Below are 23,388 nucleotides of genomic sequence, written 5' to 3'. Positions count from 1 at the left end.
ATCCTCTTCATCATCTGCTCACTTTCAGATATAACTGATCCTGCACGTCCTTACACAACAATGCAGGTGATGAGTTTCAAGTTAATTCAGCGAGTGGGGGACACAAAGAATCCATCCTGCTACAGTTCTCTCAGCTGCTGTCTGCAGGAAATGGAGGCAGGATGGCTGAGTTGATTGATACAGCAAATTAAAATGTTAAAAAACAGAAAAAACAAAGAAAGAAACCAACAACCCTTTCTCCCCTCAGGTTGTTAGTACAAATCCAATGCAGGATAATAGTTGGCGTTATACAAAATCTAAGAGGAGTGTTTTGGTAGACTTCTAAATTGTAACCCTATCGTCTAAGAGGAGTTGAACACCTTGGTGCAGATGTGTGTAATTTGAACAACAATAATTGAGGGATCCCACAAATAGTCGAAGCGCACAGTAAAAAAATATAACTGGCTGTAGACCAAGGGTCAACGGGTATTGGATTGGTCCGCGAAATAATTGAATAAATAAAGAAATTGCTTTGGACATTTAGAAAGAGGATACGAGGAGAGGTTCTTGTATCATCGATTATATGCCTAAGTGAATTGCAAGTAAATCTCATTGGATTATTTATTCGTTTAGGAGTTCGAACGATCGGACCAGCCATACTGATTGAGACATTGTTGATTAAGAAAAATTTAATAAAAGGTATAAGGAATACAGCAAAAGGGTTACATTTTTAAAAACTTTTTTATAATACATACAAAAATATAAAAAATAGAAGAATTAATTTAATAAAGAAGGGAGTGGGAGGGTGGTAAGTTCATGATTACATTTACATGAAAACTGAAGCAAGGATGCATCAGAATACGTATGAAACTTACCACATCCCATTAAAAAATGTTTTCTAAACAGAATTGGTTTGGATTTATGACAATATTTATTGAATACATCACAGGGTGGGATTTTCTTCGGGATATAATGGCAAACGATAGTCCTTGCCCTGTGGGAAGTGAGGTGGTGATCTCCTGGCTGAGGAGATAGAAAAACTGTATGGGCCAAACCTGACTGATCACAGAGGCTAAAACTATCACCTGACTCCTCGAAATAACATTAGTTATAAGAGAATCAACAAAGCATCTGGGTCAAGGGTAGCTTTATTAGGTTAATAAGTGTTAATAGTAACAATGAAGGCTGGTGGGCATCCCTGCCTCGGACCGTGTCTGACTCCTAGGGGAGAGCCATAGGGAAGCAATCTGCATAGCTGCCGCCATGGGGTGACTGCTCTGCAAAGCAAGAAGACAAAGCATGCAGAGGCACGGCTTTGGGAATGCTTTCCAACATCCATATATACAAGGGGTATGTGGGGAGTGTTGTGCATACATGGTTTAGTCTGCGGTGTGTGAGGAGTGTAGGCGTGTATATATATATATTGTGAGTTCGTGTGAGGATGCACGTGGGCATGTGAGTGTATGAGTATGTAGGTGGTGGGTTTGTGTGGGGGATGTGGGGGTAAGTGGGGGTAAGTGGAAGGAGGACAAGTGGGAGGAGGTAAGCGCGTGAGGAGTGTGTATGGGATGTTTATCATTCTGTATATTACTTTGGCAACACATGTACAATTGTTATGCCAATAAAGTTATCCGAATCTGAATCATGTGTGACTGTGTGTGTGTGGGGGGGGGGGGGTGTAATGTATGGGGTAATTGTTTAGATGTAAAGCTGTGGGTTTGCATGGGGAGGGTATAAGTGTGTCTTTAGGTTTAGGGGTATAAGAATGAGTGGGGGTATTGTCCAGAGCCAGTTCTAGGCCCAACTTGCATCCTGTGCAAAAACTGAAATTGGCACCCATCCTTGATAGCAGCTGTGGCACAGCACTGCCTCCAGCCTAATATACCATTTGCCCTCTTGCCCCAATCTCTACTCCACTCTCTGTCCCCTGCCCAGCATTCCCCTCTCTTTCTTTCTTACCTCAGAATCCTCTTCTCTTTTTTTTTTTTTTTTTGTATTATTTGATTTATATTCCACTTTCTAGGCACTTCAAAGCGGATTACATTCAGGTACTGTAGTTATTTCCCTATCCCCAGAGGGGCTCACAATCTAAAGTTTGTACCTGAGGCAATGGAGGGGGACGTGACCTGCCCCAAGACAAAAGGAGGAGGAGTGGGATTTGAACCCGGGCTTCTCTGGCTCACAGCTGCTGCTCTAACCACTCCTCTTGTTCCCCTTTCCTGCCTAGCGGTATCCTCCCCTCAGGAGGCCTTGCCAGCTGATCTTCACCTACCACCACAGAGAGAAGCTGCCTTCTTTTTGCATAGCCTTCCTTCCTTCAGACATCACGTGGAAGGGTTCTGGGAGGGAGGGAGCATGGCCCCCCTGGGCAACTGCACAGCCTTGCCTATGTCAGCCTGTGCAAGTGGAAGATGTGGGTGACAGGTGAGTAGGGATATGTAGATAGGTATGTATGGGAGTGTGGAGGTGGGGATAGTGTATGTGTGCAGATTGGAAATACCTTGTTCTGCCATCCTTTGCCAGTTGCTTCAGTTCGTTTTCCCTGTCTCTCTCTCTCGCTCTTTCTTCCTGTGTTGCTCTGGGACAAATTGCTGGTAGGATGGGGGTGGGGGGCATTTAGAATGGAGCGCTAGTCCGCATTCTAGCAGTTTCCTGCAGAAAGCAATAGGGATATTGCTGCTTTCCAAAAAATCTTTCAAGACATTCACATTTTCTTCCTCCTGCATGCCAAATTTGGTGAATCTCTCTCCCTTTTTTTTCCCCCAAGGTTTCTTGTCTTATGGAAAGATGGACGTCAATCCCTTTTATATAATTTTTCACAAAATTCTGTAGGTTGGAAAGCATTAAAAAAAATATGTTTTAAAAAAGGCAAAATTGTGCTTTCAATCTGTTAATCTGAAGCTTTTTCCATGCACTAAAATGGACGCTAAAATGAAATCTACTTTATAACCCGAGAGAGCCAAATTAGGGCTCATGGCAATAAAGCCTTCTCTCATAATCATGTTACTGTGACCCAGGGACGGGTCTTCTGGTTCACCACACATCTTGTATGCCTGTAGGCATTCAGTCACAAATCTGGCACAATAAAAGAACAGGCGAGTTTCAGTACAGTACATAAAACACCACATCCAGCTGCTCCAGGAAAACCATTAATATAGCACAACAGACCCAAAACCTCCAGGACAGCAGGAACCCTTATACGAGTTACAAAACACGCGAATACGAGATTCACTTCTAATTTATTCTGGCAAACATTTTCTTTGTCAAAATTAACTTCTGTTTGCTTGAGCAATTATAAAGGATTTTGAGATTGTCCCACCTCCTCTCGTCACCAGCAGATGTGAACAAGCCACCTCTGCTTGCACATCTACTGACACCACCTTACTGGAAGCATCTGGCACCAGAAGTGGATTTTCTGGTTTTGGCCACACCTCCGTTCAGTGCTTTTCTTAAATAGAAGAGCGCAGCTTGAACTTCAGGAAGACTCCCTCTAGTTCTGAGGACCGACCCGTCTTCTACCTGCCCCCTCCCTCCCACAAGCGGCAAACACATCAGGACTGGGGCTTAATGAGTTTAGCCACTGTCACTCCCATTGCGAGTCACAATAGGAAGGGAGGTGGCGGATGCCTGCCTTCTCGCCCTAGGGTACACGTTGCATGTGTTTGCTAAAGGAGCAGGTCTGCATGACTCCCAGAAATATTTGTCACCCCCCCCTTTTTTTCTTTTCTTTGTTATTTAAATCCAAGCTACACCCAGCAACCATCTCAACTGTTTACAGCTCTGGAACTTAGGGACCCCCTACCTCCCCCAGGACCTGCCGAAGAGGATGATCCAATCCGGGTTTTGCCCCCTTCCCTCCAACACACACACACACACACACACACACACACACACACGATGCTGCAGTTTTGATTTTCTTTAAAAAAAAAAAAAAAAAGTAAACATCTCTCGGCATTCAGCAGCAGGACCACCCCAGGATGGGATGAACCTCTTCAGACTGGCCTGGGTGAGGCCTGCAACCCCTACCTGAATTTAAAGCATGCACAACTTTTCTTGCCTTTCAGCTCTCTCAGACTCAACTCTTAAGTGCATCTGCCGGGATTAAAATGCTGCAGTGAAGGAAGTTATACTGCACTGACAGAGCATTGTGCCATGTGCTCACACACACACACACACACACACATATATCCTGCCCGGCACCTGCAGAGGCGGAGTCTGCTTGATAGACGACAAACTGGTTTGGCCATGCAGCCTCTGTATGTGCACAGGAGCTCTGCTAATGCCACTTGAAATCCGTTCGTGAGAAAAAAAAAACAAACATAAGCGACACTAACATCACGGATGACAACAGAAAAAGACCCGTCTGTCCCGTCCAGTCTGCCCAGTTATTCCTGTCTAAGGATCTCTATCCCGGCCACCAGCCATAAAAGTTTCACTGCTTGTAGGATATCGCTCCTTACCCAGGCTGAATTTTTGAACTCTTCCAGGTTGGTTGTCTTCCATCTTGGGAACATGAGCAGGGAAGATGCAAGTAATGGGGGCTCCTGCTGCGTGCCCTCTTCCTTCATGTGCCAGTTCAGGCTTCCCTTTCCTATTAGATCCTTAGTAGGTTGTCCTACTTTTTAATGGAGTAACCTGTAAAGATGTAGCGCGTGATCCTCGGAGGGCACACGAGTCCCGCCGGCAGGGCCGAGGGGAGGAAGCAATGCCTAGCTAGAGAACGTCAAGGAGCAACTCTTCCTTGATTTCTCAGCCCTTAAAAGGTTTGGATATTGCAGGGGAGAAGGAAACAGTCTATACGGAAATCCCACATCGGGAGGCAGAGATTGTAATAGCATCAGTTAGTAGCAAGGGGGTATTAGCAGAATAGTGAAGAGAGTGTTAAAGTGACACTCCATCAGGGCCAATCAGAAGACAATCAAAGCTGCTACAAGGAGTCTTGATATAACTTCTTGGTTTAGGCTCTTATTTTTGTAAACTGAAAGAGGAATAGATTTTGGCTCCCATGCCTTCTTTCTGCATGTTTTAAAATTTCCTTTGAGAAAGCAAACTGCTAAGATACTGAGTACCTTGATTTGGGAGAAGTGCCGTCCCGCTGGGCAGGATGGTGGAAGCTATTCTTGGAGGCAGGATTGCTGGTTATATGGCTAGACGTGCCTTGATGGGGAATAGTTGGCATGGCTTTGATGGGCGGAGCTCTTGTCTTGTAAACTATTGCATATTTTTTGCGTATTTGGATTTTCACAAGGCATTTGTAAAATCGATTACTATAAGCTTTTTGCTTTTTTTTTTTCACAAAAACTCAAGGCTCACCTTTTCCATTTGGTCTTTTCTTGATTTTATCTTATTCTGATGTATACTTGTTGATATAGTTGTATTGTTTTATTTTTAGATTGTTTGTTTTATAAGTCTGTTTTTAATTCTTATGTTTTACTATGAATGTTTTGCTGAAAACCATCTAGAATGGATGTTCTATTATAGGCAGTATATAAAAAATTTTTAATAAATTAAGATCCCGTACACTTAATCCCAAACCAGCTTCATCCCCGTGTTTTACCACCAAGATCTGTACTATCCTATACAGTTACCAAAAATAGTGAGGCTGTTGGCCCCCCTGCCAGGACCCATCTCCCAGCACCAACTTGGTTGGTTTCTGGGGTGTGGTAGACGGTCCATGGCCTGCAGTACAGTGAGGCTGTGCTTCCTATAGCCCAACCTTTATTTGTCCTCCTCACCTCTCTCCTGGAAATGCTGCGGCCTCCCAACCCTGCTCCTACCACTGTCACAGAACATGAAAGCAGATAAGGATCATTAGGCCCATTAGTCTGCCCAATTTAATTCCTGGTGCAATGCCATAGACCCCCCGAGGTTTCCCTTTACTTCTTTGCCTCAGTGCTCATCCCATGATATCTTGAATTTCGCTGCCATTTGGGTCTTCACTACCTCAGCTGGGCGTCCACTGCATGCACACAATCACCCCTTCCATGAAGAAATATTTTCTTATGCTATTCCTATGTTTACCCTCCTTAAACCTCATTCCCTGACCTCTAATTTTAGAATGTTTTCCCCCCTCTGAAAAAGGTTTGTCTCTATAAAAGAAAATCTGGCAATAGAGTGGGCAGATGAGGAGTAAGAGAGGGAGGGATGTTAGAGTCCAATGCAAAGGCAACAAAGGCAGCGAAGGCAGTTTACACTGCCAAGGCCTAGAATAGTTCAACTTGGGGCATTGTTTACATTGAAATTCCCATGTAAATGATTTATAAATATACAGAGAGAATGTTTAACAAAACACAACCCAGAAGCCTGCAAAGCTCTGGGCAAACCGGGCACTCAACAGCTCCCGGGAGAAGTTAATGCCAGAGCTTATCTGTTACTCAGTGGCCATTCTGAGCAGGAACCTCTGTGTTAAATGTTCAGATCTAAAGGTACCCTCCCTGCCTCCATAAAGAAAATGCCAGTGCCACACTGCTTCAGGAAAACAAAGAAAGGAGACGGATATAAAATATTCTGACAACCACAAAAAGGCCTTGTAGGAAATAAATGCAAATCAAGGAAAAAGGATTTTTTTTTTCTGAATGATTTCATTTTTAGATGCATGGTGAAGGCCTGAATTCAGTGCTGGATGCAGGTACCAGTTTAGAGCCTCAGGGAGCCTATAAATACAAAACAATTACTAAAACATCAAGGTTTACTTTTCTGGGGGAATGCTGCGGGGTCTCGGCCCTGCCTGTTCTGCAGAAGATTGTTGCTATATATGTTCAGTTGCCAGACGACAGGACATACTGCCTGCCATCTGCAAATATTGCAGCAGCTTTTCAACTTTGCAGCCCTGATGTAATACGGTGCATTAGCCCATAAGAAATTGCCATGCTGGTCAGACCAAGGGTCCATCAAGCCCAGCATCCTGTTTCCAACAGAGGCCAAACCAGGTCACAAGAACCTGGCAATTACCCAAACACTAAGAAGATCCCATGCTACTGATGCAATTAATAGCAGTGGCTATTCCCCAAGTAAACTTAATTAATAGCCGTTAATGGACTTCTCCTCCAGGAACTTATCCAAACCTTTTTTGAACCCAGCTACACTAACTGCACTAACCACATCCTCTGGCAACAAATTCCAGAGCTTTATTGTGCGTTGAGTGAAAAAGAATTTTCTCCGATTACTCTTAAATGTACTACTTGCTAACTTCATGGAGTGCCCCCTAGTCCTTCTATTATTCGAAAGTGTAAATAACCGAGTCACATCTACTCATTCAAGACCTCTCATGATCTTAAAGACCTCTATCATATCCCCCCTCAGCCGTCTCGTCTCCAAGCTGAAAAGTCCTAACCTCTTTAGTCTTTCCTCATAGGGGAGCTGTTCCATTCCCTTTATCATTTTGGTTGCTCTTCTCTGTACCTTCTCCATCGCAATTATATCTTTTTTTAGATGCGGCGACCAGAATTGTACACAGTATTCCAGGTGCGGTCTCATCATGGAGCGATATGTACACACATCAGTGAACATATTTTTTTGAGCTTAGAGTTGCACTTCCAAATCCCTACAGTACCTGAATGTAATCCACTTTGAAGTGCTGAAAAAAGTTCAAAAAGCGGAATATAAATCTAAATTAATAAAAATAATAAAACAATGTAGCAAAGAGTGCGACGCCTAGGTTAATAGAGGCAGCAGTGTTACTCGCCAATGCAGAGAAGTGTGCAGGCTTCACTAGGGTTTTCTTAATGCTGGAAATTTAACTCCTGGTCAGAGGTGGAGTAAAGTTTATGGACAGAAGCCATAGATCTCCATGGCCTGCAGAACTCAGCATCTAGGCCCATAAAACTGTTATGAGCCAACTTGTGTTTTGTTCACAACTTTTTATAAGCTCAGCTTTTATGCACAGAAATCATATTTTAAGTCCCTAAATCATATTTTGTGCATATTAACCATGATTTCTGTTTGCAAAACATTATCTGCACACGTAAACCATGTTTTGAGTGCATAAATCCTGCTTTCTGCACAGAAGACAGCGAAACCGATGTAATAAGGATTGCACATATTTTCTGTGCAAACCTTACTGCCAACCCAGAAGGGAGGTCAACAAATAAAACATGAGCACAACACTGTACGCTTTGGTTAGCACCCTCTCACGTAAATCCTAAACTGCTGGTGACACTATCTATTATCCCCTAAAGCAGAGAGGGGCTCTTGCTTAGCTTGGATTTTCTTAGCGCTGGAAACAACTCCTAATCCGAGGTGGACTAACGGTTTCCAGGGCTAATGTTAGTCTGTGGGCAGAAGCTGGAGTTCTGGATTTATGCACTGTGCATATATAAAACAGGGAGGGGAAGGCGGATTTTGTCCCGTCCTTGTGCTGGATCTTGCTCCCTCCCCAGGCAGGGGCTCTGCTGGGAACCAGCTTTGCCCCTGCCATGTGTGCTTGGGTAGCTGGGGAGTCTTTGTATGCGCATTACAAAATCCTCTCCGGAGAGATCACGTGATGCGGCGAGTCAGGGTGGCGGCTCAACCCTGTGCTTGGGTGCCTCCCCCCCTTAAAATCTGAATCCATCAAGATAATCCAGCGTTTTCTCACTGCTGATTTCTCCCCCCCCCCCCGACAACTCTGCCTTCAGTGTGGGACAATTTTTCTTGCTGAAGGCTTTTTTCCCCCACAATGTCCACGCGCCTCGTTAAAAAGGAAAAAGAAGCCGACGTGCTGGAGCGTAAAATGGCCGCAGTTCCGTACCCGACTCCCATGCCAGCTTTACCCGATTCAGAGGTCTCTGCTCTCTCGACCATGGTAGCCGCTGTCCTAAATTCTTGAATTACTGCATGATCTAGATGTGTGGCGGGGTTTGAACCCGTGTACCAGGGATTTCACTCACCGTGCACGCTCTGCTGACTCTAAGTCCCGGATTGATTATTTACTAGTTTCCTGTTTTCTTTTCTCTCAATTGAGGGGTTCAGACACCAGACAATGGTCTCAGATCATTGTCTGGTGTCTTGCACTTTAAACAGACCTGGTGGTGTATGTGATCTTTCCAATTGGCAGATGCCTTCTTGGTTAGTGCAAGATAAAGCATTCAGAGACTTTTTATTATCTAAATGGCAAGCCTTTGAGATGCACAACAACCAACATAGGTCTGAACCTATTGGGGTAGTTTTTCAAGCATACGTGCGGGCGTACATGTGTGCGCGCATGTTATAAAATCGGGGATGCACAATTGCGGCCTGTGAGGGAACTTCTCTTCCCACTAATCTGATCTTCCCACCCCTTCCCCTAACCTATCCCCCCCCAAATTTTTATTTTACCTTTTGCGCCTACCTGGAGGCATGTGCAAGTTGCACGCGCCAGCAGCCTGCCGGCACGCGATCCCAACCCAGCAGCAAATGGCCGCTGTGCCGGAGGCCTCTGGCCTCTGGCCCCACCCCCACCCCTTTTGTAAAACCCCGGTACCTAGTGCTCAGGGGTGAAATCCTTGGTTATTCTATTCATCGTAAGAAAGAGCGGGATAGGGACATTTTAGATCTTATTAACCAACTCAGTCAGTGTAAACATGCACTTAATATTCATTCAACCCCAGAACTTCAGCGTGAATTTCTTCTTCTGTGGAAAACTTTGAATGAAAGTTTGCATAAGAGAGCAGCATCTTGTTTATTTTCATTGAAACATAAAACAGTCAAATTTTCAAAGGCTCGTGCGTGTAAAACCCAGGGTTTATGCGCATGGTTGGGCCTTGCGCACGCCACGCACATTTTCAAACAGCGACAGCCACGCGCATAAGCCCCGGTACGCACACAACTGTCGGACCTCTTCAAAGGGGTGGGCCGGGAGCAGCACCATTGCATGCTGTTCGGAGAAGCGCACGCCGGCAGCCGCACACAAGTTGCTTCTGCTCCCAAGGAGCAATAAGTAAAAAAAAATAAAAAATTTCGGGATAGCTAGGTAAGCATTAGGATCAGGGTGGAGAGGGGAAAGGGAAGGAAGGTTAGGTAAGTTCCTTAATTGGAGCAGACTGGGAGGGAACTGGGGGAGGCCCAATTGCATCACTGTGCGAACTCATGCAAAATGTGGCCCCCCTGCACATGCTGCCCACACATGCGCGTTTCAATTTGGGAACCTTTCTGGTAAGATGTTGGCTAACTTGATGAAGGGGGAGCAAAAGATGGTCTATGTTTCCAGCCTCCGGGGTGCAGGGGGAGACTTGGTTACTTCCACAAATGAGAGGGGTAAAATATTTCAAAATGATTAACAACAACTTTATACTGCTGACCCAGAAGATCTTGCTGCTCGCTCTAAGTTCGTGAGAAAAGTTTCACCCCTACTTTGACTTCTGAGCAGTTGGCAAACCTAAGTGCGCCTTTCAGAGTGAAAGAAATCATGTCAGTCATTAAAGGTCTTCGGAGTTTTAAAGCGCCTGGTCCAGATGGGTTGCCATCCTTTTACAAGGTACTGAGTCCTGCTGTATTGCAGAGTTTGAAGTGTTTGTTTGATGCCATGGTTGAGTGGGGTGAGATGCCTGATAAACTTTGTATGGCACATATTGTTGTGCTCCCTAAATCTGGGCGAGACCCCCTGGGGCCTTCTGTGTATCGGCTGATCTCGTTGCTAAATGTTGACATAAAAATATATGCTAAACTCCTGGCTAATATCTTGCCATCTCTGGTCTCCCCAGGGCAAGCTGGTTTTGTCAAGGGTAGATGGTCCAGCATTAATATTCGGCATCTTTCTTTATTGCTGGATTTTTGTAAGTAACACCACTGTATGGATTTAGTATTGGTGGGGTTCAAAGCAAAGAAAGCTTTTGATGGGTCTTCTGGTTGTTTTGGATAAATTTGGGTTTTTTCTTTCAAGCCATTCAGGTCTTATATGCTAACCCAGGTGCCAAAATTTGGGTGAATAATAGTCTGACTCATTTCTGTTGACTAGGGGTACCCGTCAGGGATGCCCCTCGTCACCCCTATTATTCATCCTGTGTATTGAACCTTTGGTTCATGCCCTTACTGATATTTTGCATGGTGCCACGGTGTTTAATAACTTCTCTTTTTTGAATACCTTCTTATTCGCAGATTATTCTTCTTTTTATCCCATAGACGAGAGTTCTCCTTCCTCCCATTTTAGAAACTTTTCATAATTGTGGCTCCTTTTCTGGCTTTAAGTTAAATTTGGATAAGTCCGAAGCCTTGGATATCCTGGGACATTAAAAAAAAAAAAAAAAAACAAACCCCAACAAAAAACTCTTGGCCAACTTTCCCACTCAGATGGGTGGAGGACTCCCTTAAATACCTTGGAGTCCACATACCTAGGGATACCGATATGTGATATCAGGTTAATATTTCCCCGCCCTTAGGAGAACTCCGGAAAAGTATGTCTGGGAGGATGCAGCTCCCTCTATCACTGCCTTATTTAAGATGTCTCTTTTACCCAAGTTAGTTTATACTTTACAAATGTTGCCTCTAGTTCTTACTGCAGGGGATCTTAAGGGTTACAACGTAGTTGTGCCAAGTTTGTCTGGAATGAACATAAAGCGAGGGTTTCTTTTGATAAAATTAATGGTGCCCACTAGCGAAGGAGGATGGGGACTTCCCAATTTAAAATACTATAATTTGGCCTGTGCTTAATGGGCTCGGGGAGACCTGGCTTTTGAGCAGCCAGTGTTTCGCTGCTGTACCAGAGGAGCAATGCTTTGCCTCTTCTTATGATTTATGCTTCATATTTCGTGCCAGTGCTAAAGATTCTTCCTCTATCTTTCGCAATACATCCTGGTGAAACGTGTGCGGTTTGGTTGGAAATTTGTGAGACAGAGGTTGTCGCTCCTTGCTGGCCCTTATGAGGTAATCCGCGGTTCCTTCCTGGGACAGACGGGAACATTTTTTTTTGCGCAGCTCAGCAATGCCGGTTACAAAACTCTTCATGATTTTGAGGATCAGCAGCATTGCAGAATTTATCCTTTCCCTCGCTGTCAAGAGCAGTTTGGTTTTGAATCTCGTAATTTTTTTTTTCAATATTTACAGCTCTCAAGTTTTATTAATAAAAGTCTGGAACTTCGTGGGAGGCTTTTATCTTTCGGGCGCTTTTCAAAGGCTGATGTCCTTGTTTCAAGGGAGGCAGCAATCCTTGGCAGGCTTATAGAAATGTCTTCAAACAGTTTGTGATATTGGCAGAGATATGGAATTTAGATCTTGGGCTTGGAATTAGAAGGGGATGATTTTTTTGACCAGTATTACTAATTTTTATGCAAAATATTCCCTCAACAGTGCTACGAGAGCAAACCTTGCACGTCCTCCATCGGTTAATCATTTCCTCTCACAGAGCTTTTCAGATTACAATTATTATATCATCCCCACGGTGCCTAAACTGTTCCTCAGATCATACAACTTTGAGTCACGGGCTTCGGGAATGCCCTCCCGTTTACAGTTTTTGGGAGACGGAGTTCAAATTTATGTCTGAATTAATAGGGGTAGCGATTCCCATGGCGGCCTCTTTAGGTATTTTGGGGATACTTTCGGATGAGATTATATGCAACAAATAGAATTGTAAATTTTTGCTTAAAGGAACGTGTGTTACTCGGAAATGTCTTTTATTTAAGTGGATACAGACAGACACCCTCTTGCTTGATTTCTGGTATGCGGAAAAGTTAGACCTTTTAAATTTGGAGTAGAGGTCATGGATCAAGACCTAGAAGGGATGAAGGGCGGCATTTCCAAGAATATGGACTTCCTTTATTCAACGCCTACCGGCTTCGATAAAGGGACAATTTAAGCACACCGTTTCCTCAGGTGCATCTGTGTAAGGTGGATGTCCTTTATGCTGTGCTTCGGACTCTATTATAGGGGGATTAGAAGGTGGGAGTAGGTGTGGGTTATGGAATTTGAGATTCTGAGTATTTTTGACATGACTGACTATATGCACAAAAAAAAAAAAAAAAAAATCCTCTCCCCCCCACATCAGACTGTGCGTTCAGCCTATGCAAAAAGCTGTGCACGCATTTTACTTGGGTTTAAGTGCTTTTTATTTACCATACCATGGTATGGTAAATACCATATGGTAAACTGTATGGTAACCATATGGCAAACTGTATGGTAAAAACAACGTAACTCCTAATGCAGTAAGCAAATGGTATGCCAATGTGTCAGGAGTTAAAATAAGTAATGTGTGGTAATGGGTTAATGAGGGGTTTTGTTTTTTTTATTAGCATACCATTAGCTTACTGCATCACGAGTTAAATTACTTTTTAGCATGTGCACTGAATTTCAGCATAGTTTTAACGCTCAGCTTGGCCCCTGTGTCAGCAATGTATGCAAATATTACTGCCCGAATAAACTTCCATTATTCTACTTTCTGTCTCTCCTCATTCACTTCAGAAGAGAATACAACACAGACCTTCCCAAACCATCTGAAAATTAGATAAAGCTAAAAGCTAATTCACAACAGCAAAGTTCTAATTAATTAATGGAAGTCATATGAGTTGCTTATCTTAAGTGAAATCACACCAAATAATCCTGGCCTTCATAATTTGAATTAAAGACCCCTGTGAGGCTCTCAGCTGTGTGACTCATATTTTAGCTGTTTATTTGTTGGGCTTTTCTGCTCTCTGTCATTAGCTATAACAGCACATCCCATCCTGTGGACACAGCTGGTTTTCCAAAGCAGAGCTCCCAGCAAAGACCAGTACCAGGTCTGGTCTTCAAATTTGCCCATACAGGTGCCAGCCAGCTGGTCAGCAGGTGACAAAAATATCACCATTGTTATCCTACCATAAAGTAGTTAAAAACCTTGGCAATGCATCCAGTACATTCCACGCAAGGAATCACATAAAAATGTAGTTCAACAAGTTTCAGCAAGTGCATCTGACTTGTCAACATCTTAGGAATAAACTATTCTACAGTGCAAACTTCTAGTAATTATTTTATCATCATCATCATCATTTTTGCATGTGTAGCCTGCTTTTCCAAATTATGAATAAAGTAGGTTCACAGTGTTATTCTAATTCTGGTACAAAAGCTGTCCGGCTCCTTGAAATCAAACACATTGCTTTTGCAGCTTTGGATGCTCTTTAAATCGGTCCAATGTGAAATTTATTGAGAGATCACCAAGGTCCCTGCCTCAGATGGTTTCTGTAGTGTGTTAAGGACAAGCGTGGATTTATTGTAATTGTTTAAGAAAGGTGGGTCAGGGCCTGACTGGACTCCTGTGTTATTCAGCAGGTCGCGCTCATCAACTCAATTCAACCTTTTTTTTTTTTTTTTATTTACTATATATGTTTATTATTAAATGAAATTCCAAGAATTACAACTAGAAATAGAAATGGTAACATACAAGGAAACATTTTAAAAGTAAAAGAAAAGAAGTAATTAATAAAAAAAAAAAAAGAAGCAAACTAAGCAGGACTCCAAAAATAGAGAATTCAAATTCCTACTAAGAACAAATATTTTGAAAGGAGATATTCTAACACAAACACACCAGTACAGTCAGAATATATCTATCACTATATCTCTAGTGGTGCAAACCACAAAAAAAAATACAAGAGCTGAGTTAACTGTATCGGGAATGTGTAGCCTTCCTCTCAATCCTAACTAGTAATCTTTTAGGATAATTGTTTGGGGGGTGACAAACCTCTGTCTGCACATTTCCTCCCTGACCGCCTCTCCCAGCTCAGCCCCTCAATCCCCACCCAACACACCAAACATTTTTATAAGAGCTGCCAGAATGGGTCAGATCAAAGCTGCCCCTAAACCGGTGACCTGCCTCGACCAGGCAGATGCGGGGAGGAAAGGTATGATATACAGGGCGTGCACAGGGAGGTCTGCTCCTCGCTGCATCCCTCCAGGGAAATTATTTGTGGAATGAATGCAAATCAGACGTTGGGAAAAGTAGTCAAACCGTACTTAGCTTGCAGGTGAGCCATTGCATCTGAGAATTTGTTGCTTAGAAATAAATCCAGAGCGGTCATACATTCTCCAAGGGCTGCATTCAGGTCAGAGTTTGATGGACTGTAGAGAAAACGAAGAGAAAACACAGTTATTATAATCAGCAGTCTCTTAAGTCAGATACACCACGGGGGAAAATGGCAAAAAGAGGAACTGGGTTCAGACGACAGCCAATGCTGGGTCCCAGCTTTTACGATCCAAGGTACTGATGCGCAAACATTAGGGAAAAAGCGCAGGACTGCTTCTACGGCCAAGTCCAAAAGCAAAGCAAAGTTCAAGCAGCATTGTCTGAAATATCAAGCAGGCTGCTCACCCCGTAAAAATGTTGCTAGCAGTAATTTTGTTATGGGTTTGACAGTTGTTTGGTTTTGATTGTAAATATTGCTACCCTTAACATAAGACTCGGGGGTAACATGCACGGAGTGGCAGTTACCACTATAAGAAACTTGCTGGGCAGACTGGATGGATCATTTAGTCTTATTTATTTATTTTTCTATACCGACATTCAATACAAGATATCACATCGGTTTACAGAGAACAAGAGAGGTTGTTTACATTGTAACAAGGTAGTGTAAGAAGAACATAAGAAAATGCATACTGGGTCAGACCAAGGGTCCATCAAGCCCAGCATCCTGTTTCCAACAGTGGCCAATCCAGGCCATAAGCACCTGGCAAGTACCCAAAAACTAAGTCTATTCCATGTTACCATTGCTAATGGCAGTGGCTATTCTCTAAGTGAACTTAATAGCAGGTAATGGACTTCTCCTCCAAGAACTTATCCAGTCCTTTTTTAAACACAGCTATACTAACTGCACTAACCACATCCTCTGGCAACAAATTCCAGAGTTTAATTGTGCGTTGAGTAAAAAAGAACTTTCTCCGATTAGTTTTAAATGTGCCCCATGCTAACTTCATGGAGTGCCCCCTAGTCTTTCTAATATCCAAAAGAGTAAATAACCAATTCACATCTACCCGTTCTAGACCTCTCATGATTTTAAACACCTCTATCATATCCCCCCTCAGTCGTCTCTTCTCCAAGCTGAAAAGTCCTAACCTCTTTAGTCTTTCCTCATAGGGGAGCTGTTCCATTCCCTTATCATTTTGGTAGCCCTTCTCTGTACCTTCTCCATCGTAATTATATCTTTTTTGAGATCCGGCGACCAGAATCATACACAGTATTCAAGGTGCGATCTCAACATGGAGCGATACAGAGGCATTATGATATCTTCTGTTTTATTCACCATTCCCTTTCTAATAATTCCCAACATTCTGTTTGCTTTTTTGACTGCCGCAGCACACTGAACCGATGATTTCAATGTGTTATCCACTATGATGCCTAGATCTCTTTCTTGGGCTGTAGCACCTAATATGGAACCCAACTTTGTGTAATTATAGCATGGGTTATTTTTCCCTATATGCACCACCTTGCACTTATCCACATTAAATTTCATCTGCCATTTGGATGCCCAATTTTCCAGTCTCACAAGGTCTTCCTGCAATTTATCACAATCTGCTTGTGATTTAACTACTCTGAACAATTTTGTGTCATCTGCAAATCTGATTATCTCACTCATCATATTTCTTTCCAGATCATTTATAAATATATTGAAAAGTAAGGGTCCCAATACAGATCCCTGAGGCACTCCACTGTCCACTCCCTTCCACTGAGAAAATTGTCCATTTAATCCTACTCTCTGTTTCCTGTCTTTTAGCCAGTTTGCAATCCACAAAAGGACATCGCCACCTATCCCATGACTTTTTACTTTTCCTAGAAGCCTCTCATGAGGAACTTTGTCAAACGCCTTCTGAAAGTCCAAGTATACTACATCTACCGGTTCACCTTTATCCACATGTTTATTAACTCCTTCAAAAAAGTGAAGCAGATTTGTGAGGCAAGAGTTGCCTTGGGTAAAGCCATGCTGACTTTGTTCCATTAAACCATGCCTTTCTATATGTTCTGTGATTTTGATGTTTAGAACACTTTCCACTATTTTTCCTGGCAATGAAGTCAGGCTAACTGGTCTGTAGTTTCCTGGATCGCCCCTGGAGCCCTTTTTAAATATGGGAGTAACATTTGCTATCCTCCAGTCTTCAGGTACAATGGATGATTTTAATGATAAGTTACAAATTTTTACTAATAGGTCTGAAATTTCATTTTTTAGTTCCTTCAGAACTCTGGGGTGTATACCATCCGGTCCAGGTGATTTACTACTCTTCAGTTTGTCAATCAGGTCTACCACATATTCTAGGTTCACCGTGATTTGATTCAGTCCATCTGAATCATTACCCATGAAAACCTTATCCATTACGGGTACCTCCCCAACATCCTCTTCAGTAAACACCGAAGCAAAGAAATCATTTAATCTTTCTGCGATGGCCTTATCTTCTCTAAGTGCCCCTTTAACCCCTCGATCATCTAACAGTCCAACTGACTCCCTCACAGGCTTTCTGCTTCGGATATAGTTTTTACTGTGAGTTTTTGCCTCTACAGCTAACTTCTTTTCAAATTCTCTCTTAGCCTATCTTATCAATGTCTTACATTTAACTTGCCAATGTTTATGCTTTATCCTATTTTCTTCTGTTGGATCCTTCTTCCAATTTTTGAATGAAGATCTTTTGGATAAAATAGCTTCTTTCACCTCCCCTTTTAACCATGCCGGTAATCGTTTTGCCTGCTTTCCACCTTTCTTAATATGTGGAATACATCTGGACTGTGCTTCTAGAATGGTTTTGTTTGTTTGTTTTTTAACAATGACCACGCCTCTTGGACATTTTTTACTTTTGTAGCTGCTCCTTTCAGTTTTTTTCTAACAATTTTTCTCATTTTATCAAAGTTTCCCTTTTGAAAGTTTAGCACGAGAGCCGTGGATTTGCACACTGTTCCTCTTCCAGTCATTAAATCAAATTTGATCTTATTATGATCACTATTGCCAAGTGGCCCCATCACCATTACCTCTTTCACCAAATCCTGTGCTCCACTGAGAATTAGATCTAAAATTGCTCCCTCTCTCGTTGGTTCCTGAACCAATTGCTCTATAAAGCTATCATTCCAAGAATGCATCAACCCTTGCAATGAGGCTGCCACGCACCGGGAGCACCAACCTCCAGATTCCTGCAGTGGGAATGCACTTAATGAGGGTAATCTGGATACAGTTTGCGGACAGATACAAACCACCCACGGACTTTAGCCTGAATATTCAAAGTGGGTTTATGCGTAAATGGTTTCCTTGCCTCGACTCCGCTCCCCTGGCACACGGTCCATGAGTGCGGGGGAAATGTACGCAAGTCATTGACTTCCGTACACAACACACCCAGGTAGTTTTCCAAAGCCAATTTACGTGCATTAACTGGGTTTTGTGCGTGGAAGTCCATCCAATAAAAGGTAAAGGCATCCATGTGCAAATACGGAGGTGCAGGTACATTTTGTTAATATGTTATTAATATCTTAACCTTGCATACTCTGCTCTAGAGCGTCCACAAGAATCAGGAATCTTTGCTGGAGTGTTCTGTCACCTTCCACGTTACTGCAGGGGCACAGAACTACTGTCATCGTCCGTGTTTGCGGGGCAGCATTAATTATAATAAAGGGAACATATCGCCCTAAGTTTTTCACGCTTCTGCTTCACTTATAAATGTGAAAATAACACAGATCACTGTTACGTGGTAACACGGTACGACGCAAGTGATGAAAAAGCCTGGGGATGAACTTCAGTCCCTATGTCCTGACAGGGATCAGTAAGGAAACTATTCTTTCTGGACACAGAGAACTTTTTCCATTAAAAAAAACAAAACATTGTTCGCTATAAGAGTTGCACTTCATATAGCACTATGCATCCCTCAGGGATAAAACTAACCAATGGGATAACCCCTCCGAGCTACTAAAAGCTATGAAAGTATCCACTGCATCAGGTCTTAATGTCAAATGGAATCCTTCTTATTAAAGTATCCACTGGATTATTTATTTTATTTACCAAAAGCTGTGTTTAGATCCAAAAGGGTTTTGAGAGAGTAGGCAGAGTACAGGACTGGGCTCACTTAGGCAGGAAGGTTAGTCTGAAATGAAACCAGATATCTGCTGTCCTTTCTAAAGCAGGTTGCAAGAGACCATCTCCTTCCATGACCTGCGGCCTCTACTGTACCTTTGCATACGGGGATTTGGTTTCAACCAGCCCTGTCCCACTTTTTAACAGCTATCCTGACAACTTCTTAGTAACACAAGGTGCACAACGAACAAAATGCAGCTAAATTTCTGTAGCACATGAGAAAACATTCAGGAATGCAGTAAATTAACAGAGTCATCCAGCAATAGTCAAGAGTCATACTATCAAAACCAAAAGGGAAAATCTCACTGGGGAAAAAAGAAAGAAAGAAAACTGAAGTTTGAGATTATACTGAGATGTCACTTTAAAAAATAAAACAAGGCTGGCACAGAATTCATGTGGTTGGCTTGAAATAAATAGTAGAGATTTATACTTCTGGTATATCAGAGGAGGCCTTCCCACCTCCCAGGAGTAGGGCAGGGGTGGGCAAACTATGGCCCACGAGCCAGAACCAGCAACTCCAAACCCTTCTTAATGGCCTGCCTACCTCAAAGTCCATCTCTATCATATCCAGCCCACCGTCGTCAACCTCCAGCAGCCTACCTGACGTCATCGGCGACAGCTTGGCATCGCCAGCATCAGCGCACCCTGGCAGGCCTCGGTGGGTGGCATCGGGCAGGCTGCAGGAGGACAGCAGTGGCGTGGGCATCATCATCATCATCATCTGCCTGTGAAGGCAGGAAATGAGGTCGCACCCGTGGGGAGCAAGGCTTAGGCGGCAACCACAGGAGGAATCAAGGCAGGGAGTCAAAGCAGGGCTGGAAAAAGCTGGGGTCATCTCGGTGCCAAATCTAGCAACTGCGCTGAAGCTCAACAGATTTTTATTTTTTTTTTTATTTTACCAGGATGGAAAACAGAAGACATCAGAAGCAGTCAGACCAAGGGTTTATCAAGCCCAGAGTCCAGCCTCTGAGAGTGGCCAATCTACATCACAAGTACCCAGACAAGAGCCAGTAATGTTGTCCTGGTTAATATGAAAAAAAAAAAAAAATCCGACATTTGCTTACCCCTGCTCCTGAGATACCCCCACACAGCACCTATACAGCATGATTTCTGGGAATAAACAACTACGCGTTTAGACGTATTTAATGCAGAAAATCACCCCAAAATTATTAATTGCAAAGCTTCATCTAGCATTTCCATCTTGCCAATAATACCATTTGCATCCCAAAATTAAAAAAGGAAGGAAATGCAAGGTTCAGTAACATTTCTGAGCATAATTTTTGAAACAGGTGCTACAGCACAATTTTACAGGCTATAAAGAATAGATCAATTATGTTGTTATGGCTCTGGGCATAAAAATGCCTCAGCTAAATTATACTTATTGCGAAAGAGTCTGTGACAGCCATTCTCTCTCTCCACCTTCTACAGAACTGCTCAGGATCTCTCTCACTGCCTTCTGAGGTTTGGCAGGTAGGGGTGATAAACAGATGTTACTGAAACACAGAAACATTCAGAAACGTAGAGATGATGGCAGAAAAGGACCAAACGATCCATTCAATCTGCCCAGCAAGCTTATGTTTGCATCTGCCGCACCATACAGGTCTCCCCTTTAATGGTAACATCTGCCATGGCATACAATTTACCCCCATACTTACTTTCCCAAACCGTTAAAGTCAGGACCCTTGTTGGCTGCTGTCTGAATCGAGTTCCCCATTATCTCTTATCTCTTGCCACAGAAGCAGAGAGCAATGTTGGAGTTTAAGGCTTATTGGTTAAGGGTAGTAACAGTCACATCAGAAAGTTACTCCCATGCTTATTTGTTTTCCCAGACTGTAAAATTCACTGTCCTTGGTTGCTGTCTGAATCTAATTCCCCTTTTCCTCTTTTCCCCCTGCCACTGAAGCAGAGAGCAATAATGGAGGTGCATCAAGAGTATGAAGGCTTTTTGGTTAAGGGTAGTAACCACCACACCAGCCAGTTACCCCAATGCGCTCTTTTATAGAAACATAAACATAGAAACATAGAAATGACAACAGAAGAAGACCAAACGGCCCATCCAGTCTGCCCAGCAAGTTACGCACTTTATCCTTTTTTTTTCTTCCTTTTTCTCTCTCACACCTGTTACTCTTGGCTTCCAGTACCCTCCAGCCCTATTTCCCCTCCACCCCACCACCAATGTAGAGAGCATCGCCGGATCTGCATCCAAGTGAACTTCCAGCTCAATTAGGGCTAGCAACCTCTGCAACAAGCAGGCCACACCCCTGCCCCTGTCCACCCAGACTATACGATCCAGACCCTGTTGGTTGCCATCCACACCCAGATCCTCCCTTCCACACTCCCCCTGCTGCTGAAACAGAGAGCCATGTGTTGAAAGAGAAGTATCAGACTCTCTCCCTCACCGAAGCAGAGAGCTACACTGGACATGCATTGAAAGTAAAGTATTGGCCCAGCTACACCTCGCTTCCCTGTGAATACAAATTTTTTTTTTTCTTCCACATTACCTCTTGCCGTTGAAGCCCAGAGCCATGATGGAGTCTCATCAACCCTGTGCATGTACACTGAACAAGGGCATTATCTCCAGGTAGTAGCCACATTTCCGCGAGAGCCACATTAACTAGCAACAAATATTGAACAAGCCTAATAATTGGCAATACCTATAGCCTATGACCTCACCGTTAATTTTACTTACTCTTACCCACCCCTGTTTATGTTATTTTATTTTTTTGGAGATGGCAGCCCTCCATCCTTCCGCTCCGTGAAGGTGGAACACCAACCATTCCCATCCTCTAACCTATAGGGATCTCATACCCTTTTGAATTCTTTCACTGTTTTTGTCTTCACCACCTCCTCCGGAAGGGCATTTCAGGCGTCCACCACCCTCTCCATGAAGAAATATTTCCTGACGTTGGTTCTGAGTCGTCGTCCCCTGGAGTTTCATTTCATGACCCCTAGTTCTATTGATTTCTTTCCAACTGAAAAGATTATGCATCATTAAAACCTTTCAGGTATCTGAAGGTCTGTATCTATCTCCCCTGCACCTCCTCTCCTCCAGGGTATAACATATTTAAAGTGCTTCAACCTCTCCTCATAAGTCATTTGATGGAGACCTCCCACCATTTTGGCAGCCCTTCTCTGGACCGCCTCCATCCTGACTGTCCCTTTTGAGATACGGGCACCAGAACTGAACACAATACTCCAGGTGAGGCCTCACCAAGAAAGGACCTGTACAAGGGGATTATCACCTCCTTTTTCTTACTGGTTATTAGAGATGTGAATCGGAACCGGTTCGGATTCCGGTTCCGATTCACATGTGGGGTTTTTTTCATCGGGCCCGATCGCGGTTTTGTTTATCGGCTGCGCCTGAGCCGATAAACAAAAAACCCACCCCGACCCTTTAAAACTAATACCTTAGCTTCCCCCACCCTCCCGACTCCCCCCCAAAACTTTTTACAGGTACCTGGTGGTCCAGTGGGGGTCCCTGGAGCGATCTCCCGCTCCCGGGCCGTCAGCTGCCACTAATCAAAATGGCACCAATGGCTCTTTGCCCTTACCATGTGACAGGGTATCCGTGCCATTGGCCAGACCCTGTCACATGGTAGGAGCACTGGATGGCCCACGCCATCTTGTGCTCCTACCATGTGACAGGGGCTGACCAATGGTCAGTATTCTAATATTTTGCAAAGGTTCACGCTATTTCTGCAGTTGGTGGGCAAAGTATTTCATATTTTAGCACCGTTTCATTTAAAAATATACATAAAAATTACTTTTGTTGAACTTTTATTTTCACCATGTCAAGTGCTTTTAAAAATAAACTCTTTTCCTGCTTGATTTACTGATTTAATCAATCGGTTGCTTGGTGATGTGACTAGCTAACAGTTTTTCACAAACCTTTAGCAGAAAAGTTAATCTCTCTATTGCCAGGGGTGATGCATGTGACATAAAAAAAAAAAAATCATAGCACTATCCAGTTTCAGAGTCAAGGAAATGAATGCGCCCATTCTTTACAGAGATTTTTCACTTATCTTTTGACATTTTTACATGTTTAACCTTCCAGTTTTATTGTCATTTTCTCTTGGGAGAAAGCTCCTAAATCTTAGAAGAGTATATTATGTATTATAATACGCAATTATCTCTTTTATCTCAGCTCCAAAAATACAAAGATTGCCAGAAGGGAGGACTAGGCATGATCCCGAAATAAAAGCCTCCCTGGAACATACGGTGCGTTATTCTCTGAATTATCCTGCTTGCCCACCAAGAGGTGAAATCTCATCCCCTCGAACCATTACAAGACACGGCATAACCGTAAAGATCTCACGACCACAGTCACTGCTGAAAACCTGAGGGAGCTCGCCAATTCCAATAACCTTTCTACTCCCGCTCCCAGCCTGACTTCGAGGAAGCAGCTACCTTTTGCCTCATCACACCATTGCCCCTGTGTAGAGTGCACACAAAG

General features: G+C 43.3%; 1 protein-coding gene across 2 annotated transcripts in view; it reads right to left on the bottom strand.

The window, feature by feature from the left end:
* TTC39A (tetratricopeptide repeat domain 39A) overlaps positions 1 to 23,388 on the bottom strand; it is a 116,481-nt gene that overhangs the window by 70,222 nt on the left and 22,871 nt on the right. For both annotated transcript variants that reach the window (XM_029617872.1, XM_029617873.1), the window contains exon 2: positions 14,851 to 14,955. In XM_029617872.1, coding sequence (XP_029473732.1) covers positions 14,851 to 14,955 — 105 coding nt within the window. The remainder of the gene's footprint in view (positions 1 to 14,850; positions 14,956 to 23,388) is intronic.

The sequence above is a fragment of the Rhinatrema bivittatum genome, chromosome 10 (assembly GCF_901001135.1).
Source record: "Rhinatrema bivittatum chromosome 10, aRhiBiv1.1, whole genome shotgun sequence".
Classification (NCBI taxonomy): Eukaryota; Metazoa; Chordata; class Amphibia; order Gymnophiona; family Rhinatrematidae; genus Rhinatrema; species Rhinatrema bivittatum.
This window is presented reverse-complemented; position numbering and strand designations above follow the sequence as displayed.